The sequence below is a fragment of the Triticum dicoccoides genome, chromosome 1B (genome assembly GCF_002162155.2).
Source record: "Triticum dicoccoides isolate Atlit2015 ecotype Zavitan chromosome 1B, WEW_v2.0, whole genome shotgun sequence".
NCBI lineage: Eukaryota > Viridiplantae > Streptophyta > Magnoliopsida > Poales > Poaceae > Triticum > Triticum dicoccoides.
The window spans coordinates 130,077,673-130,099,881 of record NC_041381.1 but is presented as its reverse complement, the minus strand read 5'-3'; the positions used below and the strand labels follow the sequence as shown (position 1 = coordinate 130,099,881).

The following is a 22,209-nucleotide window of genomic DNA, read 5'->3' as shown; positions in this document are numbered from 1 at the left end:
TGTCAGCTTCTCCTGAACCAGCTTCAGGCTCAGCTCGAGTTGAGTGTGCTTGTTTTCCAGCTCAGAGTAGCGAGCCACAAGATCACAAGAGTTCTGCGAAGAACCAATCGACTAAATGTCAAATATAATTCACTTCCGAGTGAAAAAGGAAAAAACACACGTTTCTAAGACTACAGCCGAATACAAGCATTCGACCGTAGTCTCGGGGACTACACCCAGTGGGTGCACTCAGCGTGCCCCCACTAATCCTGTTGAAGACAAAGTCGACCAGTCGACCTCAAAAAAAAAGTGAGATGTATTCTTTAAGACTGTGATCAACTGCAAGCAGTCGACCACAGTCTCGGGGACTACACCCAGTGGGTGCACTCAGCGTGCCCCCACCGGTTTGTAAAATCCAGTCGACATAGTCGACTGACAGAAAGATTGACATCATAAAGCCTAAGGCCGACTACCAGCAGTCGACCTTAGCCTTGGGGACTACACCCAGCGGGTGCACTCAGCGTGCCCCCGCTAACACGGAGTTTAATCGACACACCCAGTGGGTGACTACTATAAATTCCGGAAAGGAAAAGTTTTTGGTAGCATATCCAACAGATCAAATGGTGGTCGACTGACCTGAACATTGCTTTGGAGGGCAGAACTGACGTCATAAGCTGCCTGGCTCGCATCCCGGATGGTCTTCAACTGCTCCATCATGATTCCCGCCTGGCGTATCGCTTCCTTCGCCACGCCAGCTTGGTCCTCTGGGACGTGGTGCGTCGTGAAGAGGGAAGGCTGCTGAGCACTCGTCAATGGATCTGCGAAGGACACCGTATGTCGAGTGGTGTTTTCTTCCTCCGCAATCAGAATCTCAGGCGTCGTCACATCCTGGGGCACCTTGCTGGCAGACGCTTTCCTGCTCTTTCTGCGCTTCAGCGGTTCCTCATCCTCATCATCATCAGGGAGATTGATAACAGCGGTGGGTGGAGCTACAGAGAAGAATCAAGATCAGAGATCGCGAGTCAGTCGACTAAGAACGGCGTTAAGAATACAGTACCTGGTTTCGAAGTTGCTGCGTCCTCCATCTCGTGGTCATCAGCCCGGGATGAGGTTTCAGAAGTAGCAGCACTGCAACTCCAAAGGATCAGTCGACTAACTTCAGCGTCGACCAGAGACAAAGTTCACACAAAATAAGAAGACTTAAGCAGCATGATTACCCTGATATGGTGGGGATGGACACCTTCATCTTCGGCAGGAGCTTGATCGGCTTCGACGAGGCCGCCCTGGGCTGCTTCGGCGCCTTTTCAGTCGGCACCGGAGAAGTGGTCCGAGGGCGCTTGGTCGACTGAACAACGGTCGCAACCCCCTTGCCACGTTCAGTCGAAGGGTCGTGGACGAGCTTCGACCGCCTTTCTGAGCGCGGTGGTACGACCTCCTCCTCCTCTTCTTCCTCGTCCTCAACGTCATCTTCATCACCGTCATCATCATCATCGTCGTCATCATCCTCTGCAACGTCCGAGTCCCATCCCTCCTCTTCCTGGCTCTCGCCCCCACTCGCCTCGCCCTCCTCAGTCGGAGCTTGTGCCCCATTGGGCATCGAGTACAGTTCGGTGAGAGCCTAGCAGATATCAAGACAAGGATTAGTCGACCAGTCGACAGGATAAACAGAAATGAATGCGACAAGAACACAGTGGAGAGCAGAGCAAATGTACCTTGTTTGGATCGCTGTTGTGGTCGAGTGGGGGAATCCTTCTGGCTCCGCGTGGGTTATCCTTGTTTCCGGTAACGGCTACCATCCATCTTTCCAGAGTGACATCGTCGACTGCTTCTGGATGGACTCGAGTCTCGTCTTCAGTCCCACAGTACAACCACATGCAGTGGCTCCGGAACTGAAGGGGCTGGATGCGACGCCTGAGGAAGACCTCCAGGAGGTCCATGCCCGTCACTCCCTCCCGAACCAACTGCACCACGCGCTCCATCAACATCTTCACGTCAGCTTTCTCCTCCGGAATCAACTTCAGAGAGGATGGCTTGTTCACTCGGTCCATGGTAAACTGTGGGAGTCCACTCGACTGCCCCGGCGTCGACTGGTCCTGGCAGTAGAACCAGGTCGACTGCCAGCCTCTGACTGACTCGGGAAAGGTCATGGGCGGGAAGGTGCTCTTATTCCTCACCTGGATGCCCAGACCCCCACACATTTGGACGACTCGGGTCGTTTCATCGCCTGGGCTCGCCTTCTTCACGGTCTGAGAGCGACACGTGAATATGTGCTTGAACAAACCCCAGTGCAGTCGACAGCCCAGGAAACCCTCACACATGGACACGAACGCGGCAAGATAGGCAATCGAATTTGGGGTAAAGTGGTGGAGCTGCGCTCCGAAGAAGTTCAAGAAGCCACAGAAGAAAATACTCGGCGGCAAAGAAAATCCACGATCAACATGGGTGGCCAAGAGTACACACTCACCCTCTTCTGGCTGGGGCTGCCACTCCTTCCCCGGAAGCCTCGCAGCTCCATGAGGGATCAAGCCCTCGTTGGCCATGTCGAGGAGGTCTTTCTCTGTGATGGTCGACTGGATCCAGTCTCCTTGGACCCAGCCCTTCGGCAGGCGGGATCTGGACGAGGACCCGCCGCGGCTGGTAGATCTCCCCTTCGCCTTCTCCGACGCCGACGCCTTCTTCGCACGTTCCAGCGCCGCCGTCTTCTCCTTGGCCATGATTGCCGGCGATATGCGCGTGGGAAAGTTGTGCGGGAGCGAGAGCGAGCGCGCTGGACGGGGACGAAGGGAGCAGAGAGAGAGAGAGAATGCTGAGGCACAGTACAGAAATCCTCGCCGGGCGCATTTATAAGGTCCCTTCCGAGTGGATGACAGGTGGGCCCGGTCGATCTAATCATATCCGGGAGCAGTTATGCAGACGGGATACGTGGCGAAGAAAACGGCGCGGAGATCGAGGCGTCTATGTCCCGTCCCATCCGAACGCCGCGGTCCGCTCCGTTTCACGCGCGTCCCCAAATTTCGCATCCCGCGGAATCCGCGAACAGCAGATCAGTCTGTCAGACACGGGGTTTCCTGCGATCCGTCGCTCGGAGATCGTCGAAGCCCGAAAGATCACTCGACGAAAGAAGAGAATGGATCGAGTCGACTGAAGACAAGTTGCTCACTGTCAACGAAGAGATTCTTTGGTCCAGAACAATGCACGACCAGAGCGCAAAGGTTAATCGGAAACGACATCAACTCCTTCCTCACTCGAAGCCTCGATCCATTCGGGGGCTAATGATGGGGTCATGTACCTAGGGTAGGGTCACGAACCTGATCTAAGTACCTTACCCAAGGACACCCTTAGAAGAGGTCGCCTTCCAGTCGACCAACGAGGGACTCACTCGACTGACTTGAAGGACTCGACCACGAAGACTCACTCGACCACCAGGAGGTCAAGAGGCACTCCGCACTGCAACGGCCTGTAATTAAGTAGGCTTTATGATAGTAAAGACACTTTATGTGGGGCGTTACCAGTAACGCCCCAGACTTAACTCACCTTAAACCTTCTCCTACGTGGGCTGGCTGGGGTCCTGGCGCACTCTATATAAGCCACCCCCTCCACAGGCAGAAGGGTTCGGCACCTTGTAACTCATATACTCATAATCCACTCGACCGCCTCCGGGCTCCGAGACGTAGGGCTATTACTTCTTCCGAGAAGGGCCTGAACTCGTACATCCCTTGTGTTTACAACCTCTCCATAGCTAGGACCTTGCCTCTCCATACCTACCCCCCACTCTACTGTCAGGCTTAGAACCACGACAATTGCCGACCGGCTTAACTGTCGGCTGGGTTCTTTCCCCACGACCTATCTGGGGATCCCCATTAGTGACACGCGCCTCACCGTGGCGGACCTCCGCCCCACGGTGACCCGTATGCAACATCGCGTAGAGCCCTGGAAAGGGCGTTGGCTGTCGAAGGCGGCGCGCGTGATCCTTATCAACTCCTCGCTAGCTAGCCTCCTGTGGTTCCTCATGAGCTTCTATAGCCTTCATGAAACGCTCCATCAGGAGGTCGTCAAATACCAGTCCAGATTCTTCTGGGCTGGGGAGGAGGGCAAGCAGAAATACCACATGGTCAGCTGGCCAGATATCTGCAAACCCAAGGACCAGGGCGGTCTTGGGATTCTGTCCTCTCGGCGCATGAACATCGCCCTCTTGACCCGCTGGCTCTGGCGCATTGCCAATGGGGATGAAGGCCTCTGGCTCACTATCATCCAGAACAAGTACCTGCGTGGACAGCCACTCGCGTTCTGCCAACGCTCTGGCGGTTCCCAGTTCTGGCAGGCCGTCGTCCAGCTGCTGCCGGTCTTGCGTATAGGCACATCCATCTCGGTGGGCACTGGAGCCTCGACCTTGTTCTGGCTGGATAGATGGCTCGGAGATGCCCCTCTAGCCGCCCGGTTCCCCATCCTATTCGACATTGTAGTTGACCCTCGGGTCTCAGTCGAGGCGGCCCTTATTGACTTAGGGCGCCTCGCATTCCGCCGCCCTTTTGGCCCCGCTGAGGTGGCTGCCTGGGATGTCCTCCTCCAGGACATCGCCCTCTTACCTATGGACGTGGCCGACTCTCCAGACGCCATCTCCTGGCGCCTAGATCCCTCCGGCTGCTTCTCCACTAAATCCCTCTACGCGGCTATTGCCCCCTCGTCAGCCCCGGAGCCCTTCGGTCTGATCTGGGACATCCACCTCCCCCTAAAGATTCGGATCTTTCTTTGGCAATGGATCCGCGGCCGCCTCCCGACCGGCGTTGAGGTTCTTAAGTGCCATGGTCCTGGCGATGGAATGTGCCCCCTGTGTGGCACAGTAGAGGACGCTAATCACATCTTCTTCTCTTGCTACACGGCACAGTTCCTTTGGTCTTGTTTCCGCGAAACGGTTGGGGGGCAGGGGTGCAACACCAACTTCCCTGACTTGCTTGCGGAAATTCAAGCCTCCCCCCCCCCCTCGCTACAGACATATTAGATGGCTGTGCGTCGGGGTTCTCGCCTGGACGCTGTGGACGGTTCGCAATAAGCTTGTCATTCAGAAGGTGCCCCTTCGGCGTGCTACTGACTCCATCTTTAAAATGTGTGGTTACTTGCAGCTCTGGCGGCCGCTTAGCCGCCCTCAGGACCGGGACGCCATCAACAGACTCCTCACTGACCTCCGTTCGTTGGCCTTCCGCCTGGCGCCTCCGCTCCCGCCGCCACCCCCGGAGCCCGACTAGAGAATGTTTCCCTCCTGGCGCGTGTGCCTTTTTGTGTGTGTGTGTTGGGCTTGTTGAGCTGTGCCCTCAGCCGTAACCCTTGGTGCTTGCTTTTGTTTGGACTCTGTGTGCGTGTGGACTTTGTGTGTGTGGACCTGTTGGATGTTGGCTTTGGCATTGGCTTTATATATAAAGCGGGGCGTGAGCCTTTTTCGGTAATCAAGGTCAATATGCATCTAGCAACGAGAATCACAAGGCACAATTCATAGGTGCACAAAATCTACAGTACCATCTGCTCCACACTGGTTTCAGCATTCAGAAAATTATGACTGCTGTTTTAATCAATCCCGACTTATAACAAGCAGGCGTGAATTAAAATCAAGTTCACGTCAAAGTAAATACCTCTGGAATGTCCGCACGGATAACAGAGATGAACTTTGAGAAGCGCAGACGATGCAGGACATTATCGAAGATGGCCAGGTAGAGCGTCACCATCCTATTGCCTACAATCACAGAAAAATGGAGTCACGGACTAGGAGGGCATCAAATCAAATAATATAGTTAAGGGATTTGCATATGGGCTTGCCTCTGGTCGATGAGAAGGCCTGAACGCAATTGTGCTGGATGAGGACAAGGAGAGAGTTCTTCACTTGGCCCGGCGGGAGCTTGAGACGACGGACAATCTCCGGCAGCTGCAGCGCTCCGTGACGGAGGAGGCAGTCGCACACTTTCTGCGAGAGGGATCGGGCGGCGTGAGTTAGGGCATCACGGATGAGCTGACACACTAGGGTAGGAGGTGGACAGAGATTTTACAGCTACGAGGGGGCCGAAGTGGTCGGATATGAGGCCCATGGCGAGGAGGATGCCGTGCTGCGGCACCATGGCCTCCGGTGGAACCTGAGCAAAAAATGTATGAATAAACAAGAAATCAACCATTCCTCTTGTGCGCACACTAGCACAATCTGAGCAAAAATACAGAAAGGCTTGCAGCATGGCGTGACACGAAAGGTGGAACCTGAAGATCAATCAGCTAACATGCAAAAGGAGAAACAATCACTTGAAACAATAATATTTAGACTGTTAAGATCAACAACAGTGTAACAGTAGCACTACATTCCCAATCATAAACAAGATTTGGGACATCTATCATGTGCCAACAATACCACTATAGTACTAATGGGTTAACCAATTTCGGTCAGTATAACCAGGAAAAAGCTCTTGCCCTCTCAAATTGCATGTTACTGCTACTAAGCTTTGATTTCATGTGTAGACGGCGCAGATAAAACAACTTAATCTTTTCCTTCTCATATATCATCAGTCATTGCATGTTTTCACTGCTAAGATTTTTAAACCAAAACATTTGCTCATCTGAGAAATATAGAAACTAGAACTTGTAAACATTTGTTCCTACAAGCATTATCACAAATACCTATCGAGCAAAATCCTTGCACATGTAAACTTTTTTTTTTGCGGGGTATGTAAACTTGAACATGCACCGGGAAAAAAATCATGCAGCAAGTAGGAGTACTCATCAAGAAACAGTCATCATTATATTCTCACAATGCAATCTACCGCAAGTACTCATCGAGTACAAAAAGGCAGGAAAGAAATTGAACAAACAGAGGATGCAAGAGGAAGGAGGGAAGAGGGAGGACGAAGGAGTGGTGGCTACCTGCCTATGGAGTATGGACTGGTCGCCGGCGTAGCTCCGGGCGGAAGCGGCTACTCGACGGTGGGTGGCGCTGATGGGTTCCTGTACCGGCGGCGGGGCAGCAGAGGCTTCGGCCGGCGGCGGGGCAGGAACTGTCGCGCTCGGGAAGGAGGCCTCTCTGGTCGTTCGCTCGGTTGAGGGAATAGTGTTGCGATTAATTAAGAAACAAAATAAAACCGCTCTCAGATCACGCACGGCGCTCTCAGCCGTCAGATCTCACGCACGTACACATACGTTCCGGATCGATCGCCCGAACCGCCTTCAGTCTGTTATATTGGAGACAGCAGCAGCTCGGCACCGCCATTACTATTGGAGACTGGCCCGTCGCCTTTCTCCAGCTCCGTCTTCCGCCATGGGCCATGGCCGCCTTGAAATTTTGCCTCCGCACAAGTTACTAGTTGCTGCATACAAACTTTGGGAACAGGATGCCGAAGAAGACGAGGTACTACAGCCATTGAGCCTCCCATCTGTGCAACGACGAGCTTCCCCTGCCGTCTCCATCACGTTGTGTAGCCAGCTCGCTGCTGTCGCCGTGGGGCTCGCTGCCGTCGCCCCGACCTTCTCGTCTCCGGCCTCTCATGAGGTGCTTTAATTTCTTTCTAGTACCAGGCACAACACAAGCAGACTTATGTTCGTCAGGTCACTTTTCCAATCCCACTCAGTAACCAGCAAAATTGGATCCTTAACTGCGGAGCAGACACAGGCATACAGTCTGACAGATAGACCAATAAAATGCACGAAAACAAGCTTGCTCTTTCATTCTGCACACAAGAATCACGAGCCAAACATAAATATCTTTAAGCAACCCCAGCCTTCTACCCTACTCCACTCCACACTACTCTACTTGGAGAAGATGCCCCATCTTCTTGCTTTGCTCTTCTCAATAGCCTGCAAAAAAAAAACACACACACATCTTCATTTCATTTCATCACATGCCTCAAAGCAAAAAAGAAAATGTGAATTTATTGTTCCTACTGCATATCATGCGATCCTACGGAAACACATGGCATTGCTAACTTCAAGTGCATAGCAGGCACGAATCAAAGCCAGTTCAAGTGACAAACTGTCAGACAATTAACTCGTACCTGCATCCTGAACACCCTCAGTATTAGAACAATAGTATCCCGTGATCTGCAAAATCCAAAGAACCAACACTTACTACCTATGCCTCCATACAATTCGTACGTGTAAGGTCATCATTCTAAGATATATAAAAACCACAAACACACAAATAACAATGGCAACAAACTAACAACCGTTATTCTTTCAATAGCATCCAACAATAAGGTTTCATGATTACACATACAACTGCTAATGTAACTCAATGGACCACTACACAAATGCAAAATAACATTTGAAACAAATAGCTAGTTTCAAACTCACGGGGAATTTTCAGCAGGCTTGACATTATACTGCGTGCCCTTAGCTGACTGAATTGAAAACTCAGTAGGATGCGCCCATGGGATACTGATCTGTAAACATAGCACAAGATTAGTTGACACCTGTAACTTACTACTACGTAGTGAACCGGCTGATACAATTTAAAGTTCTGTTCAGCACTCCAGAGTGCCAAAGTACGAAAATGCATAAAGTGAAACTAACGATTACTATCCCTGCTCAGAAAAATAGTGCTACGATTTACTCGCCTTCCTGCAAATTTGACATGTTATTTTTATTCAATTTACGAAATCTATTAAATTATACCATTATGAAAGTACTTTTTGGCCGGAGTGATCCTCTTCTAAAAAAAATGTGCTAACATAAATTTCACGCGGCCAATATTAATGCAATGTTATTTACAAAGATTAATGTTACATAAAAAAGATTTTATCACAGAAGTTATGCTTTATTGTGATTGAGCGGAGTATAATCAGAAACAAGAGACAATTATTTATTGGAAATAACTATTACTATCCCTGGTTACAAAAGTGACATGTTTTACTATTGTTCTCCTGCAAATTGTTGTCATTGTTAGTAAATTAGTAAAACCTACTAAAAACATAAATGCCATGCATCCAATCTAAATACTCAGTTATGTAAAAACATAATGATATTTTATAAATGTTTTGTAGCAGAAACAACATTTTTTTTGTGACTGGATGGATTATAAGATGAACAGATTAAATTCAAGGACAGTGATTTTGGGGAACCATACATCCGTGGATTGCTGGAATCTCTCTGTAATGACAACACCGCGTTGTCCGTTACACTTAATGCTGTAACCTTCCCTCTTTATTGACAATACAGCAGGTTCCCACATATCTAGAAATCTAACCTGAAACTTTAATGTTTCAATTGTTTATGGTTATATAATATAAAAAACAATTTGTACCAAGAACTACTAGGCCTTGACAGGCCACTAGAGGAAGACAGAGGATATACGTACAGGTAGCAGGACTTCATAAGACACATGCCCAATGGAAAGGATTCTTTTGATAAGCTCCTTCATTTCAGGATCTGCACAGATAATGATTGTATACTTAGCATTCAGCAACATGGTTCAATATTTACTACGTTGTACTTAAAAAAAAAGCCATAATGAAACTACACTATTCACCGCAAGTAATTCTCATTTGTTCATTGGCATAAATCTTCAGGACATCTCCCTGCAAAGCAAAAGAAAACATTTCTTCAAATAAAGTTAAATATTATGAAGGTCATAGTAAACGTTACTATGATCAACCACTTTACAGAAGAAAACAAACTATGTCTGGGCGCTGCTCTTTGTGAGCTTTTTTGTTATTCGAGACTTGGAGACTTTGTTGAACATTTTGCTTATTAATAAGATGGCCGCATGCATCACTTTGATGCAGAGGCCGGGGGATAACCTCCTTTTCGAAAAAACTAATTTGCTAATCGATATAAAGATAAGTCCTAACCAAAAGCTAAGTATATATTATAGGGAAAATTATTTTTTTCGTCCTTAAACTTTTTTGAAAATATAGAAATGGTCCCTCAATTCCAAAACCAGCAAACCTTAGTCTCTCATCTTTTAAAACCAAATAAGTTTAGTACCTTTGGGTAGTTTTCTGCCGACATGGACACAGTTTTGACTACAACCAGACACAAAATGCATGACACAGGTTCGAACTTGAGACCTCGTGTGCTAACCACTTCACCGAACATGTGTTGCTTTTGATTAGGAGGTAGACATTCCTTTATAGTATATACATAGATATTAAACATGTTCATAACAGCAAAAAACCACCCAAAACGGTAAATGAGGGACTAAACTTATTCGGTTTTAAAAGTTGAGGGACTAAAGTTTGCTGGTTTTGGAGTCGAGGAATCATCTGTATACTTTAAAAAGAGTTTTTTTTTTGAAAATGAGGACGCCCTCGACCTCTACATCCGGGTGATGCATGCAGCCATTTTATTAATTATTCACAAAGACCTTACAAAGTAATACATCAGTAAGTCTGAAGTCACCATCTTGGTAACATCTGTCGCTACTCCTATCCACTTGATGAAGGGGTGTCGAATGTCCAAGCCGAATACCAAATAGACATTGCATCAAAGCCTAACATCTAAAGCCGGAGGCCCCAACCAACCCTATTGCCGGGTCTGGGGTACACATCGGTCTAACGCACTCTCAGAGGCCATCGCCGCCATCTTCCACCGATCCATCTTCAAAGCAAGTATTGATGCATCGACCTTGCCAGGCCTGCCATCGACGCTACCACGGCGCCAGACAACACCACCTTGCTATGCGCGTCCATCATACATCCGTCGCCGAGACCCTGCTGCACCACGCTTCTGAGACTCCACATCATCGATGCGTGACATAAACGCCGCTCCACCGTTAAATCCGTCCACTAATCCCTCGAGCCAATGCACACCTCCAAAGAATGACGCCCCCAAGGAGGGAACAACACAAGAGCGCCGCCATCATTCGATCAACTGGTCAAGGGTTTCCCCTGGAGGTAGCGAGAGGAGTTGGGAGCTTCACCTCGATGATGCCTTCATGATTCATGAAGGAAACGGCGCCAAGGGCGTCACCATCACCGGCTTCGGCCACCAGCCAAAGACCAGGTTTTCACCCGGATTCATCCCAAGAACATTCAACCGACAACATATGCATATGCAAAACCACCTTCAAAGCCCCGGAGCTGGCCATCCAAATCCGGCGATCATCCACAACCGCACTACCACCAGGGTGTATCCTGACGCTCCGGCCACTACCGAAGGGCGACACCGCTGGAGCATGGAGGGAGGGTTGCCACCCCACCGCGCCATGCCGAAAGAGCCGTTAGGATAAATCTCAAGCACACTCTTCACCGTCTGTGAACCCAACGGGATCCGGGTCGAATCCGCCGGACCACTGGAGCAGCTCCGCCTTGGACATGGGTACGTCCATGCTATTCAGCCGAGGACGGTCTGGGCCTCACACCGGCCGCCGCCCCGGCATCCCCTGCCAACCCACGTCGCCGCAGCCCGCGCTGCCCGACGAGCCAAACCGGCCTTAGGCGCCGCAGCCCCACAAGCCGCCGTCTGCACCTGGCCGAGCACACACCTCAAGAGGTCTGCCCGCAGCCATCCACGTGTCCGCACCAGCCACCACCGTCGCCGGAGTTCTAGCCGGAGCCGCGCCACGGCACCATGGACAGCGCCGCGCCTCCGCGTGTAGTTGCCGCCCCGCATTAGCAGCCCCATGAGGAAGGGAGAGAGTGGCCCCGCCGCAGCCTATGCCAGCCAAGCTTTGCCCGTCGGCGCGAGCTGGCGGCGGTGAGGAGGAGGAGTAGGTGAGGGAGGGCTGGCGGCGGCGGCCCTAGGCTCGTCCTCCCGCTCGCGGAAGCGGGGCAGGGCGAGATGCGAGATGCGTACTAAAAAGAGTTAAGGACGAAAAATATACTTTTTCGTATATGACTCTTAATCTATAGAATCCTCTCTGTGAATAAAACAAGACTGAGCCATCGATTCCATTGCACGGAAGTAAAAAAGAACACATAATTCCAGTTAAGAATGATCGGGCGAGAGGATTCACCTTTCTTTTTCGGTCATCTAGTGGCTGGACCTCAATGGCTAGTAGAGTGTCCACGTCGTCAGCGGTAACTACATATGTGGGCTGCCGTGCACCTGCATCAGGAAGGAGAATGTTAATCTGAATTTTTCTACGGTACACAAATATAAAATAAATGTCTCAAAGAAAACCAATATAAAATAAAAGCCTCCTAGCATCTGATGGAAATATATACTCCCTCCGTTCCAAATTACTCGTCGTGGTTTTAGTTCAATGAACTAAAACCACGACGAGTAATTTGGAACGGAGGGAGTACCTTCTATGAACTTCACGGATCCATCTTCGAAATGGCGTACCCACTGTATGCACAATTTATTTTCATTTGTGAAACATGAGAATTGTACAGAACTCAGAACAAGTCCACAAAGACAGGAAAATGATAGAATGTCAGAGTATGTTATAAAAGCGCACCTCGAAATTACAACCTCTGGTTCCGTTGATGGAAAACCCACTCGCTTGAAGTTCTCTTCCAGGGAAAGCTTCACCTGTGATTCTTAGTCCTTTTATGCCTGGCAGGGGATCATCCTCTGCAGCTGCATATTCATTCTCAACTCCCTCTGTATTTTCTAATACATCACTCCTAACAGGTTCCATGAGTGTTGGGTCTTGATCAGGTATAGCACGATAATCACGCTCAGTTTCTTGCGCTACAATATCCTCGGTAATATGGTTGCTGCAGAAAGAAGAAACCAGACCTGGTAAGACAACCAACATGCATTGTCTATTTCTATAATATAGGTTTTTTGAATAAGAAGAACATTCTATTAAGAGGTCTCATACACAAATTTAACTGCATACAGAAAACACCAAAGATTGAATAGAATACCACGCCTTACCTTGTTGGTGCATTGTGAACCATGCCCAAACTGGTGTTTCAAAGACATAAAGTTCACCATTATTTGTAAAATAGGTGGGCTTAAGCAATAATTTCAGATATAAATGATTCCTAGATACTATGCTATTTTAAAGAGTGAAGGACAAAGCAGTGTAGAGTCGTGCAGAGGCAACCATATATTGGGTTCTCGTTAGCATAAATATCATGGCAATTTGCCTCTGGATTCAAAATTTAACTAGCATAAATATAGTATTAAATAATTAATAAGGATTCATGTAACTACTATCTCTGTAAACTAATATAAGACAGGGAGTACTTAACTAGACAAATATCACGAAAATGGATGAATATGCATCACTGTTGTAAAAATGAAGGGAAAGGCTGGGCGCACTCATGCCAACTGTCTTAGTTACCTTGTCCATCGGTGACCCTCATCATTTTTCAGCTCTTTGATCACAGTTTCAGTCTCGTTCAGTTTATGTATGATATCTACTATAGTAGGCCTTTTGTGCCTATCGCTCTCCATGCAGGTCAATGCTATTTCAATGCATATGTTCACTTGCTTGCAATACGCTTCTAAAGGTTGGGAAGCATGCCATGTTTCCTGCAATCTTTTCCTCCAGTTTACATGTACCTATGAAATCGAAGCATACAGCTAGGATGATAGATCCTCCATTTGAGATTGCAAGGCTTGTTTTTTCTAGTCGTTGATGAACAAAATAATACTAAAAATAGCTCCAATACCCCTTTTTTAACGAAATGCAGCAGTGCTGCTTTCAAAAATATTAGGTAAGGAGTACTAGAGTAATTTGCATGCATAGATAATACTACCTCCATTCTGTTTTTGATGTCATTTTAGAATGCGTGTGGTCAGTCATGTATAACTTTGACCCTTAATCTGCACGCACAAATTTCGAGTGGGAAAATGCGGTTACTAGATTAGCCACAAAGCTACTCTCATGCCATTGCGTACATAGGAATTTTTACTGACATGTAGTGAGACATAGTAATGATCAAAAATTGTATATCGAAGACTGACCGGCCTCGCGTTGGGGTGAGGTAGGAGGCCTCACCTCGAGCAGGATCTCTCGGGAGGAGGTTATAGCGTTTGGAGGGATTCCGGATCCGATTTCTGAGGGATGGCGGTTGAGCGGCCGTCTCCAGAATCAGCCTGAGGTGGACGGCATTCAGCAGCGGTGCGCCATGAGGGCGGCCAAGCATCATGACATTGAGGTCACTACTGGTATGTCAGCTAATACCTCTAATTCCATTTTGCATTTTTTTAATGATGAGATTGTTGATAATGCAAATCAATTAGGAGTTTCACTAGGTAGTAATGTTAGTGAAATTTCAAATTCGGTTAATGATCTCCTGGATTTAGAGGCTGAGCGGGCTTTAGAGATGATTCACAACTTAGCGGCGGTTAAGCCCATGAGTGATTCTGAGTTTGATGCTTTGGGGGTCAGGGTGCTCGATAATTTTTGTGCGGATCTTATTCCTCCCATACCTGAGTCGGAAGAGGATGATGATACTTCTGGGAATGTTGTGGTTAGACCTTCTGAGACTGGTTGTGAGGACCGGTTGCAGAGTCAGAATGTTACTAAACGCAAGTGGAAACAGAAGGTGTACCCGGTGTCCGCAGTGCGTAGAAGTGCTAGGATCCGTACGGCTAAAAAATTCCATGATGAATTATGAAAGAAATCTTTTGGAATAGAAGAGATCTAAAAGACTTGGCTAAAAGAAGGTTTCCTGCTGAGGCGTCTGTCGAGCATCGATTAGATTTTATCGCTTTATCGAAAATTGGTAGAGATAATTTTGTGCCACAATTTCTAAATACTTTGTCGGGAGGTATTGATTTTGACTGGCATTGTCTGCCACCGAGAGGGAGATCGGGTGGGATCTTACTCGGAGTTCGATGCGATTCGCTCGAGGTTCGAAGTGTGGTAATGGGAGATTTTGCAGTCAAGTTTCGGGTGCGGTCGAAGGCCGATGGGTTCAGTTGGGCTTTGGTCGTGGTATATGGTGCCGCACAGCCCGAACTTAAGTCTGAGTTCTTGGCTGATCTGGTTAGGATTTGCGGATCTGAGCAGCTTCCTATCCTGGTGGGGGTGATTTCAACATCATTAGAAGGCGTGAGGAGAAGAACAATGATAACTTTGACGGCAGATGGTCGTTCATGTTTAATACTATCATTGAAAGTTTGGATCTGAGAGAGATTGAGCTCTCGGGAAGAAAACTCACTTAGGCTAACGCGCTGCCAAACCCGACGTTTGAGAAGTTGGATCGAGTGTTGGCTAGCGTCGAATGGAAACAGAAGTTTCCCTTCGTAACAGTTCAGGCTCTTTCCCGTGGAATTTCTGACCACACGCCGTTATTTGTAGACTCTGGTGAGGCCACCCACTTGGGAAACAAAAACTCGTTCTCTTTCGAGCTTGCTTGGTTTGAACGAGACGACTTCTTTGATCTCGTAGCCAGAGAGTGGGCTAAGGATACAAGAGGGAAGACTGCGCTTGAGCGCTGGCAGAATAAGATCAGGCATTTGAGAAGTTTCCTACGTGGGTGGGCTAAGCATCTTAGCGGGATTTATAAGGTCGAAAAGGAACGGCTCCTTATCCTTATTCAGTCCTTAGATGTAAAAGCAGAAACCACAGTGCTGCCAGCCTCGGAGCTTCATGCCAAGCTTGACGCGGAGATGAGGCTGAAAGAACTTCTTCGAGAAGAGGAATTAAAGTGGGTGTTGCGGGCCAAGGTCCGACGAGTAGTCTAGGGGGATGCGAACACTCAATTCTTTCACATGATTGCTAATGGTAAACACAGAAAGAAGATGATCTTTCAGCTTGAACAAGATGAAGGAACAATTTTAGGACAGGAAAACCTAAAATTATACATTACCGAGTATTACAAGTAGCTGTTTGGACCTCCAGAGGATAACTGTGTGTCTCTGGATGAGTCTAGGATTGAGGATGTTCCTCAACTAATAGCAGTGGAGAATGATATTTTAGCGGCTCCTTTTACCGAGAAAGAATTGTTTGAGGCCATATCGCAAATGAAAAATAATAAGGCGCCAGGCCCGGATGGATTTCTGGCTGAGTTTTATAAGAAGTGCTGGCATATTATTAAGGGGGGTATGTTGCCTTTGTTCAATGATCTCTTCTCTGGGCAGCTTCAGCTTTTTCAGCTGAATTTTGGAACGATAACTCTTCTTCCTAATAAAACAGAGGCTATGAGAATTGAGCAATTCAGGCCCATCTGTCTTCTTAATGTTAGTTTCAAAATTTTCACCAAGGTCGGGACTAATAGGCTCACACTGATCGCGCATGCTGTGGTGCAGCCTACCCAAACTGCTTTCATGCCGGACAGGAACATCCTTGAAGGGGTTGTGGTCCTTCATGAAACGCTCCATGAGATTCACACGAAAAAGCTAAATGGAGTTGTTTTCAAAGTGGATTTCGAGAAAGCGTACGACAAAGTGAAATGGCCTTTCCTTCAACAGGCCTTACGCATGAAGGGTTTTGATGAAGCTTGGCGATGCCAGGTAGAATCTTTCACGCAAAAAGGGAGTGTTGGAATTAAAGTGAATGACGATATAGGTCATTATTTCCAGACACACAAGGGCCTGAGACAAGGTGATCCAATGTCTCCTATTCTGTTTAACATTGTGGTTGACATGTTGGCAATTCTGATAGGAAGGGCAAAGGAGGCCGGTCAGGTGGGTGGCTTGGTGCCTCATCTAGTTGATGATGGTGTGTCCATCCTACAGTACGCTGATGATACAATCATCTTTATGGAGCATGACTTGGCAAAAGCGAGAAATATGAAGCTGGTGTTATGCTTATTTGAACAATTGACCGAATTGAAGATTAACTTTCATAAAAGCGAGTTGTTCTGCTTTGGTAGAGCCAATGAGGAACAAGAGGCTTATAGGCAATTGTTTGGATGTGAATTGGGGGCTTTACCTTTTACGTACCTAGGTAATACCCATTCACCATCGTAAGCTAACAAACAGAGAATGAAAGTGCATCGAGGATCGGTTTGAGAAGAAACTGAGTTGCTGGAAGGGCAAACTCATGTCATATGGAGGTTGATTGATTCTTATTAATTCGGTGCTCACGAGTATGTCAATGTTTCTCTTATCTTTCTTTGAAGTCCCAGGTGGGGTTAGGAAAAGACTGGACTTCTATCGATCCCGATTCTTCTGGCAGAGTGATGAACTAAAGAGAAAGTACCGACTCGCCAAATGGGATATCATCTATCGACCAAAGGACCAGGGGGCCTTGGTATTGAGAATCTTGAAGTCAAGAACAGATGTCTTCTCAGTAAGTGGCTGTATAAGTTATCAGTTGAGACTAAGGCAACATGGCGCAGATTCTCCGTAGTAAGTATCTGCAGTCCAAGACTTTGTCCCAAGTGACAGTGAGACCAACTGACTCGCCATTTTGGAAGGTGCTTATGAGAGTCAAAGCTTTCTTCTTTAATAGAACAAAGTTTATTGTCGGTAATGGCAACACCACTCGCTTCTGGGAGGATACTTGGCTTGGTGAAACGCCGTTGGCGCTCCAGTATCCGTCCCTGTATCGTATTGTTCAACAACGTGATGCTCTTGTTGCAATGATTATGCAGTCCATTCCCCTTAATATTCAGTTTCGGAGGGTGCTTGTTGGCGACCGGTGGGAGGCATGGCTTCATTTAGTGAGTAGACTGATGGAGGTTCAGCTAGCTCATCAGCCCGATCAGTTGTGTTGGAAGCTTACTAGGTCTGGAGAATTCACAGTCTAGTCGATGTATATCGATGTCATTAACTCTAATGTTATTCCTAGTTCCAAACATGTTTGGAAAGTCAAAGTTCCTTTGAAGATTAAAGTGTTTATGTGGTATGTGCATAAACAAGTCATTTTAACAAAGGGTAATTTGGTTAAGCGCAACTGGATAGGATCTACTAGGTGTAGTTTTTGTGATCGGGACGAGACTATCAAACACCTCTTCTTTGATTGCCCGTTGGCGAGAGTTTTGTGACGCACCGTGCAAATTGCCTTTAACATTACTCCTCCGAATTCGGTCAGTATGTTATTTGGAACGTGGCTTGTTGGGATAGAGTCCGAAACAGCTAGACACATTCGTGTAGGAGTATGTGTGTTGTTATGGGCAATTTGGAACTGCATAAATGATTTGGCTTTTAACAGAACAACAACTATTCATTTTTTGCAGGTTTTATTCCGAGCTACTGCGTTGATGCGTATGTGGTCCTTACTCACTCCGACGGAGGCCAGGGAACGTTTGATTACTGGATCTGTCCGGTGGGAGATGGTAGCGCGGGATATCTTCAACCGGTTTGGATGACGGTCATGTAATAGGATAGGCGATTAGTTTACCTATCTTTGTTATGCCAGCCGGTTGTGGCTTTTGGGCCTTCTATTTTTGGCGTTGTGGCTCTTTGTGAGCTTGCCGTTTTTATTGTTTCCAGACTATAAGACCTTGTTGAACCTCTTTTTATCTATAAATGTGGCCGTATGCATCGTTCTGATGCAGAGGCCGGGGAGTCCCCCCTTTTCGGAAAAAAAGGATCGAAGTTGTAGAACACAAAGTTGGATGTTTACTAGGTGGATAAAGGAAACATCAAAGCTGGTGTTGTAATAGAAATTAGGAACAGGAAATATGTTGATTTTTATGAACAAAAAAAAAAGCTAATATGTAAGGCAAGAGTACTTTGCAATGCAAGACAATCATAATATTTGCAAAAATGGCAGTTGATCTATTTTATGAAGTGAAAATACCTACTTACTTGATTAATAAAGTCTTGGTAAGTCATTTCAGCCCTCCTGGTGGGGCCTCTAGGCCCCGTAATTATCTTTGTCACCACAACACCCAGACTGAATATGTCCAACTTCTTCGAGACTATGTGTTCAAATAAATATTCCGGCGGCAAGTATCCACTGAGCATGGAAAAATAAATATAATAGGTACAATGTATATAATCAGCATATTCTCCTTCACTGCTGAACAACTTATTTGCAGGAGAAATTTGATCACTCACATTGTTCCCGTAAGAATTTGAGTGATCACTGATTGTTCTCCATCGTAGAGCTTAGACAAGCCGAAATCTGCTAGTTTTGGCATCATATTCTCATCTAGCAGTATATTGTCAGGTTTCAAGTCCATATGGTAAATTGGTTCTTTGAATCCTTCATGAAGGTATTTTAATCCCTCACATGTCCCTTTGATAATTCCGTAACGTGTGTGCCAGTCAAGTCCATCACATTCCTCTGCAAATTTAAACAAAAGTTTCAATGAAATAGAAACATAAACAAACCTTATTTTCTTCACATGCTAAACACTCCATATAGCATACTCGAAGTGGAGAGGTCTTGTACCAGAAATATGCTTTTGAAGGCTTCCATTTCGCATATACTCAAAGCAGAGCACTCTGTTTGTTTCTTCAGCGTAAATGGTTTCTCCATTGTGCAGCATAGGTTTATGATGTGTTTCGTAGCAATAGCCAACTAACTGTACAATGTTGTGATGATCGAGCCTCATGAGGTTTTCAAACTCACGTTTGAATTGCTCATCGTCAGTTCCTTGCAGGTTATTACGGAGCAGCTTTACAGCAATCTCCTCTCCATTGGCATGCACCCCCTACTCATTTTAATAGAACAAATCCATTCATAAGTCCATATCATTTTCTCTATGAGAGGGCATAGCCCCAAAGTGCATATCATTTGAAAAGCACAAGGATATAAGTACCAGGTTATGCTTGGTTTTATGTCGCGTTTTGTTAGATAGTCTGTCGAAGGTTGTCAATGGAATTAAGCAAGTAGATTGCTTAATGCACTACATTATTCTAGTCGAAATATCTCCTGCAAATTTTACTAACAGAACCAAGCATGCCATGTTACCTTGTATTCAGAGTCGAAAACCAAGCATGCCATGTTACCTTGTAAACCGTTCCATATGCGCCTTGACCAATTTTTCGCTCCTCCGAGAAATTATCCGTGATTTGTTGTAGTAGTCGGATAGTTAGACTTGCTGCATTTTGCAACTTGCTAGCCATGTTAATGTCTCTGCTGGGACAAATGAGGACACCTAAGAATGATCAAAATAGAGAACAGACTACCCCCATTCAGAAAGAGATGACGTTCGAGAAGAGTGCAGTCAAACTTCTATAACTTCGACTATTAATATATTCTTGTGAAAAAATACTATTAATATATAAATATTGCTTGCATTCATCACTTGGAAATAATATTATTAGACTTCCCATATCATTATTTTTGAAAAGAGATAACCCCAACCTCTACATCATACGATGCACACGGTCAGATTTCCCATATGTTAAATATTTAGTTGTAGGGGAGTGGCGATTTCTTCTAGAGAAGGCAATTTTTTTTTCCAAAACTGGCATCGTTTGATCTCAATCAAATGGCTGAGAGGGCGTTGGCCAGTTAGCATTACCAAATATTTATCATATATCATGAAAAAAATATTTACATATTGATGGAACAAATACAATCAGAAGCAATAACCGGATTATTATGATTAATATCAGGTCTGCAAGAAGGAATCTGTATGGGAGCAAGGCGGAGAGACATACACACACGCTTAAATAAATAAAATTAGGAGGGGCAAAAGCTAGATCGAAGCATATCATCTGTATATTAAATTAATTAATTCTCCGGGGAGAAAAAAGAGGAAGAAGAAGATGAGGTGTATTACGACATCTGAAATTCTGAATCATGCATGAAGCTAGCTAGTCAGAGGATTGAGCAATATCGATCGCAGTCAAAGAGAAAAACGTAGAAGCAACCTGGAGATGGAGTTGGAGCTGCTAGCGGTGGGGTGCAGGAGCCCTGCCTGCAGATCTCCATCGGAGCTAGGAGAAGCCACATCCATGGCCGTTGACGGGAGGACGACCGGGAGGGGAGAAATTAAGACGATGGCTGCAGTGGGCGGCTAATCAGTGGAGATGGAACAACCGCACTTTACTTTATGGAGAGATGGAAAAGTGGAGCGCAAAGTTCTCATTCTGGAGTAAAATGGAGACCTGTATCTGTATGGTCTCCCTTTCAACGTTCAGACTAAGGCGTCTGAAGATTAGTGGGCGCACGATGTGATCCCGCACAACATCATTGTGCAGTTTGGTAATTGTAAGTTAATTGGGTGACAATGTCTCGAATGGTTCGGTTGTGATAGCACTATCGGTGTTATGATCTTTCTTGGTGTAGACGATTTTGACGCGATCCGGTCTATATAATTGCAACACCCTTACGTGCGGTTTAACGAGTGCTAGATTAATAACTCCAATAAATTGTTAATGATCGAAAATGTTGTGTAGGATCATGGTTCAGCCGAACCTACGTTCGGTGCCACACATCAGAAGACAACATTTTTCGATATCTGTGCATGGCGGGTGTGCTAAACCTCGACGGGAAAGATCAATGGACATGATGAGAAGGATTCGCCTTAATAAACCTACCGGCCGCTACCATCAGTTGTGTCATGTGCATGCCTGGTCAAAATGTGGGGATTCACACATGCGCTTAGGGAGAAGGAATAGCATAATAAAAATGTAGAAAAGAACGAAAGCTCGCACAAGGATTCAGTCTTTTGTACCATCCATGATCCATTGTAAATAATTCTCTACAGATATATTGAAGACTAACTCTAACTACAACTCTACAAGAAACTGAAAATATCAACAAAAAAAAATACATGATTTATAACAAAAAAATATAAAATGTTTTGACAGATCTATTCGAATTCTAATCATTTAATAAAGAAAAATTATATCAGATCATGATTCGGGAGCTCAAGTAAAGATTCCGTGATGTATACTACCGTGGGGGTGTTTCGTAAAAAAGAAACTCCACGCATCTCTGACTAGTAATTCCGACTGTAAGAAACTCAAAACATATGAGCTTTAATACAGGATACAGAACAATGCATGTAGTTTATTTTTGATAGAAATATTTAAAAAAATTCACTTTTTACTTTAGCCCAAGAAGAACAATAGCGTTTAATACAGGACACAAACAAAGCATGTAGTTTATTTTTGATAGAAATATTTAAAAAAATCACTTTTTACTTTAGCCCAATTTTCTCTTTCAACACCTTTAACACATGCCATTTGCACCACCTATGACAGGTATGAGGCATTGTAGTTCGTAAAGCGTTTTGCATAGCTTTGCATTGATCTGTGGGTGTACAAAAGAAAAGTGATCAAACTATGGCGAACATATGATAGCATATATAGAACCTGATAAGCTACAACAATGTACAAGACAAATTTTATAGTCTGACCTGTCAATATAGTAGTAGGATGCTTCCTGTTCGTCAAGTCAATTAAATGAACAGTGCTACAATGGGCTCCTCATCCTGTAATATGTAGTAGTTTGGAAGATGAACAGTGACTCAGGTTAGAGTAGTCCCCCTCTCCCCTCCGGCCCTCCCC

The 22,209-nt window shown here is 46.1% G+C and overlaps 1 protein-coding gene and 1 pseudogene across 6 annotated transcripts; both read right to left on the bottom strand.

The window, feature by feature from the left end:
- The window catches only part of LOC119323318, a 30,992-nt pseudogene extending 23,991 nt beyond the window's left edge, over positions 1–7,001 (bottom strand).
- Positions 7,002–7,618: 617 nt separating this feature from the next.
- LOC119323277 (probable serine/threonine-protein kinase PBL6) lies at positions 7,619–20,826 on the bottom strand. 6 transcript variants are annotated; one of them, XM_037596890.1, is made up of 15 exons: positions 20,566–20,824; positions 19,696–19,844; positions 19,136–19,397; positions 18,799–19,027; positions 18,547–18,697; positions 13,181–13,401; positions 12,344–12,605; positions 12,189–12,231; positions 11,897–11,988; positions 9,470–9,518; positions 9,299–9,369; positions 9,068–9,187; positions 8,296–8,384; positions 7,998–8,043; positions 7,619–7,800 (listed from the first exon to the last, which is right to left on the bottom strand). In XM_037596890.1, exons 1-15 carry the CDS (start codon positions 20,645–20,647, stop codon positions 7,753–7,755), a joined length of 1,914 nt encoding a protein of 637 aa, XP_037452787.1. In that variant the 5' UTR covers positions 20,648–20,824; the 3' UTR covers positions 7,619–7,752. The 6 variants fall into 6 exon arrangements, 5 of the variants coding, with proteins under 5 accessions (XP_037452787.1, XP_037452794.1, XP_037452779.1 ...); XM_037596897.1 differs by having other exon boundaries at positions 9,068–9,193; positions 19,696–19,825; XM_037596882.1 differs by having other exon boundaries at positions 9,068–9,193; positions 20,566–20,823.
- Between the last annotated feature and the right edge of the window lie 1,383 nt (positions 20,827–22,209).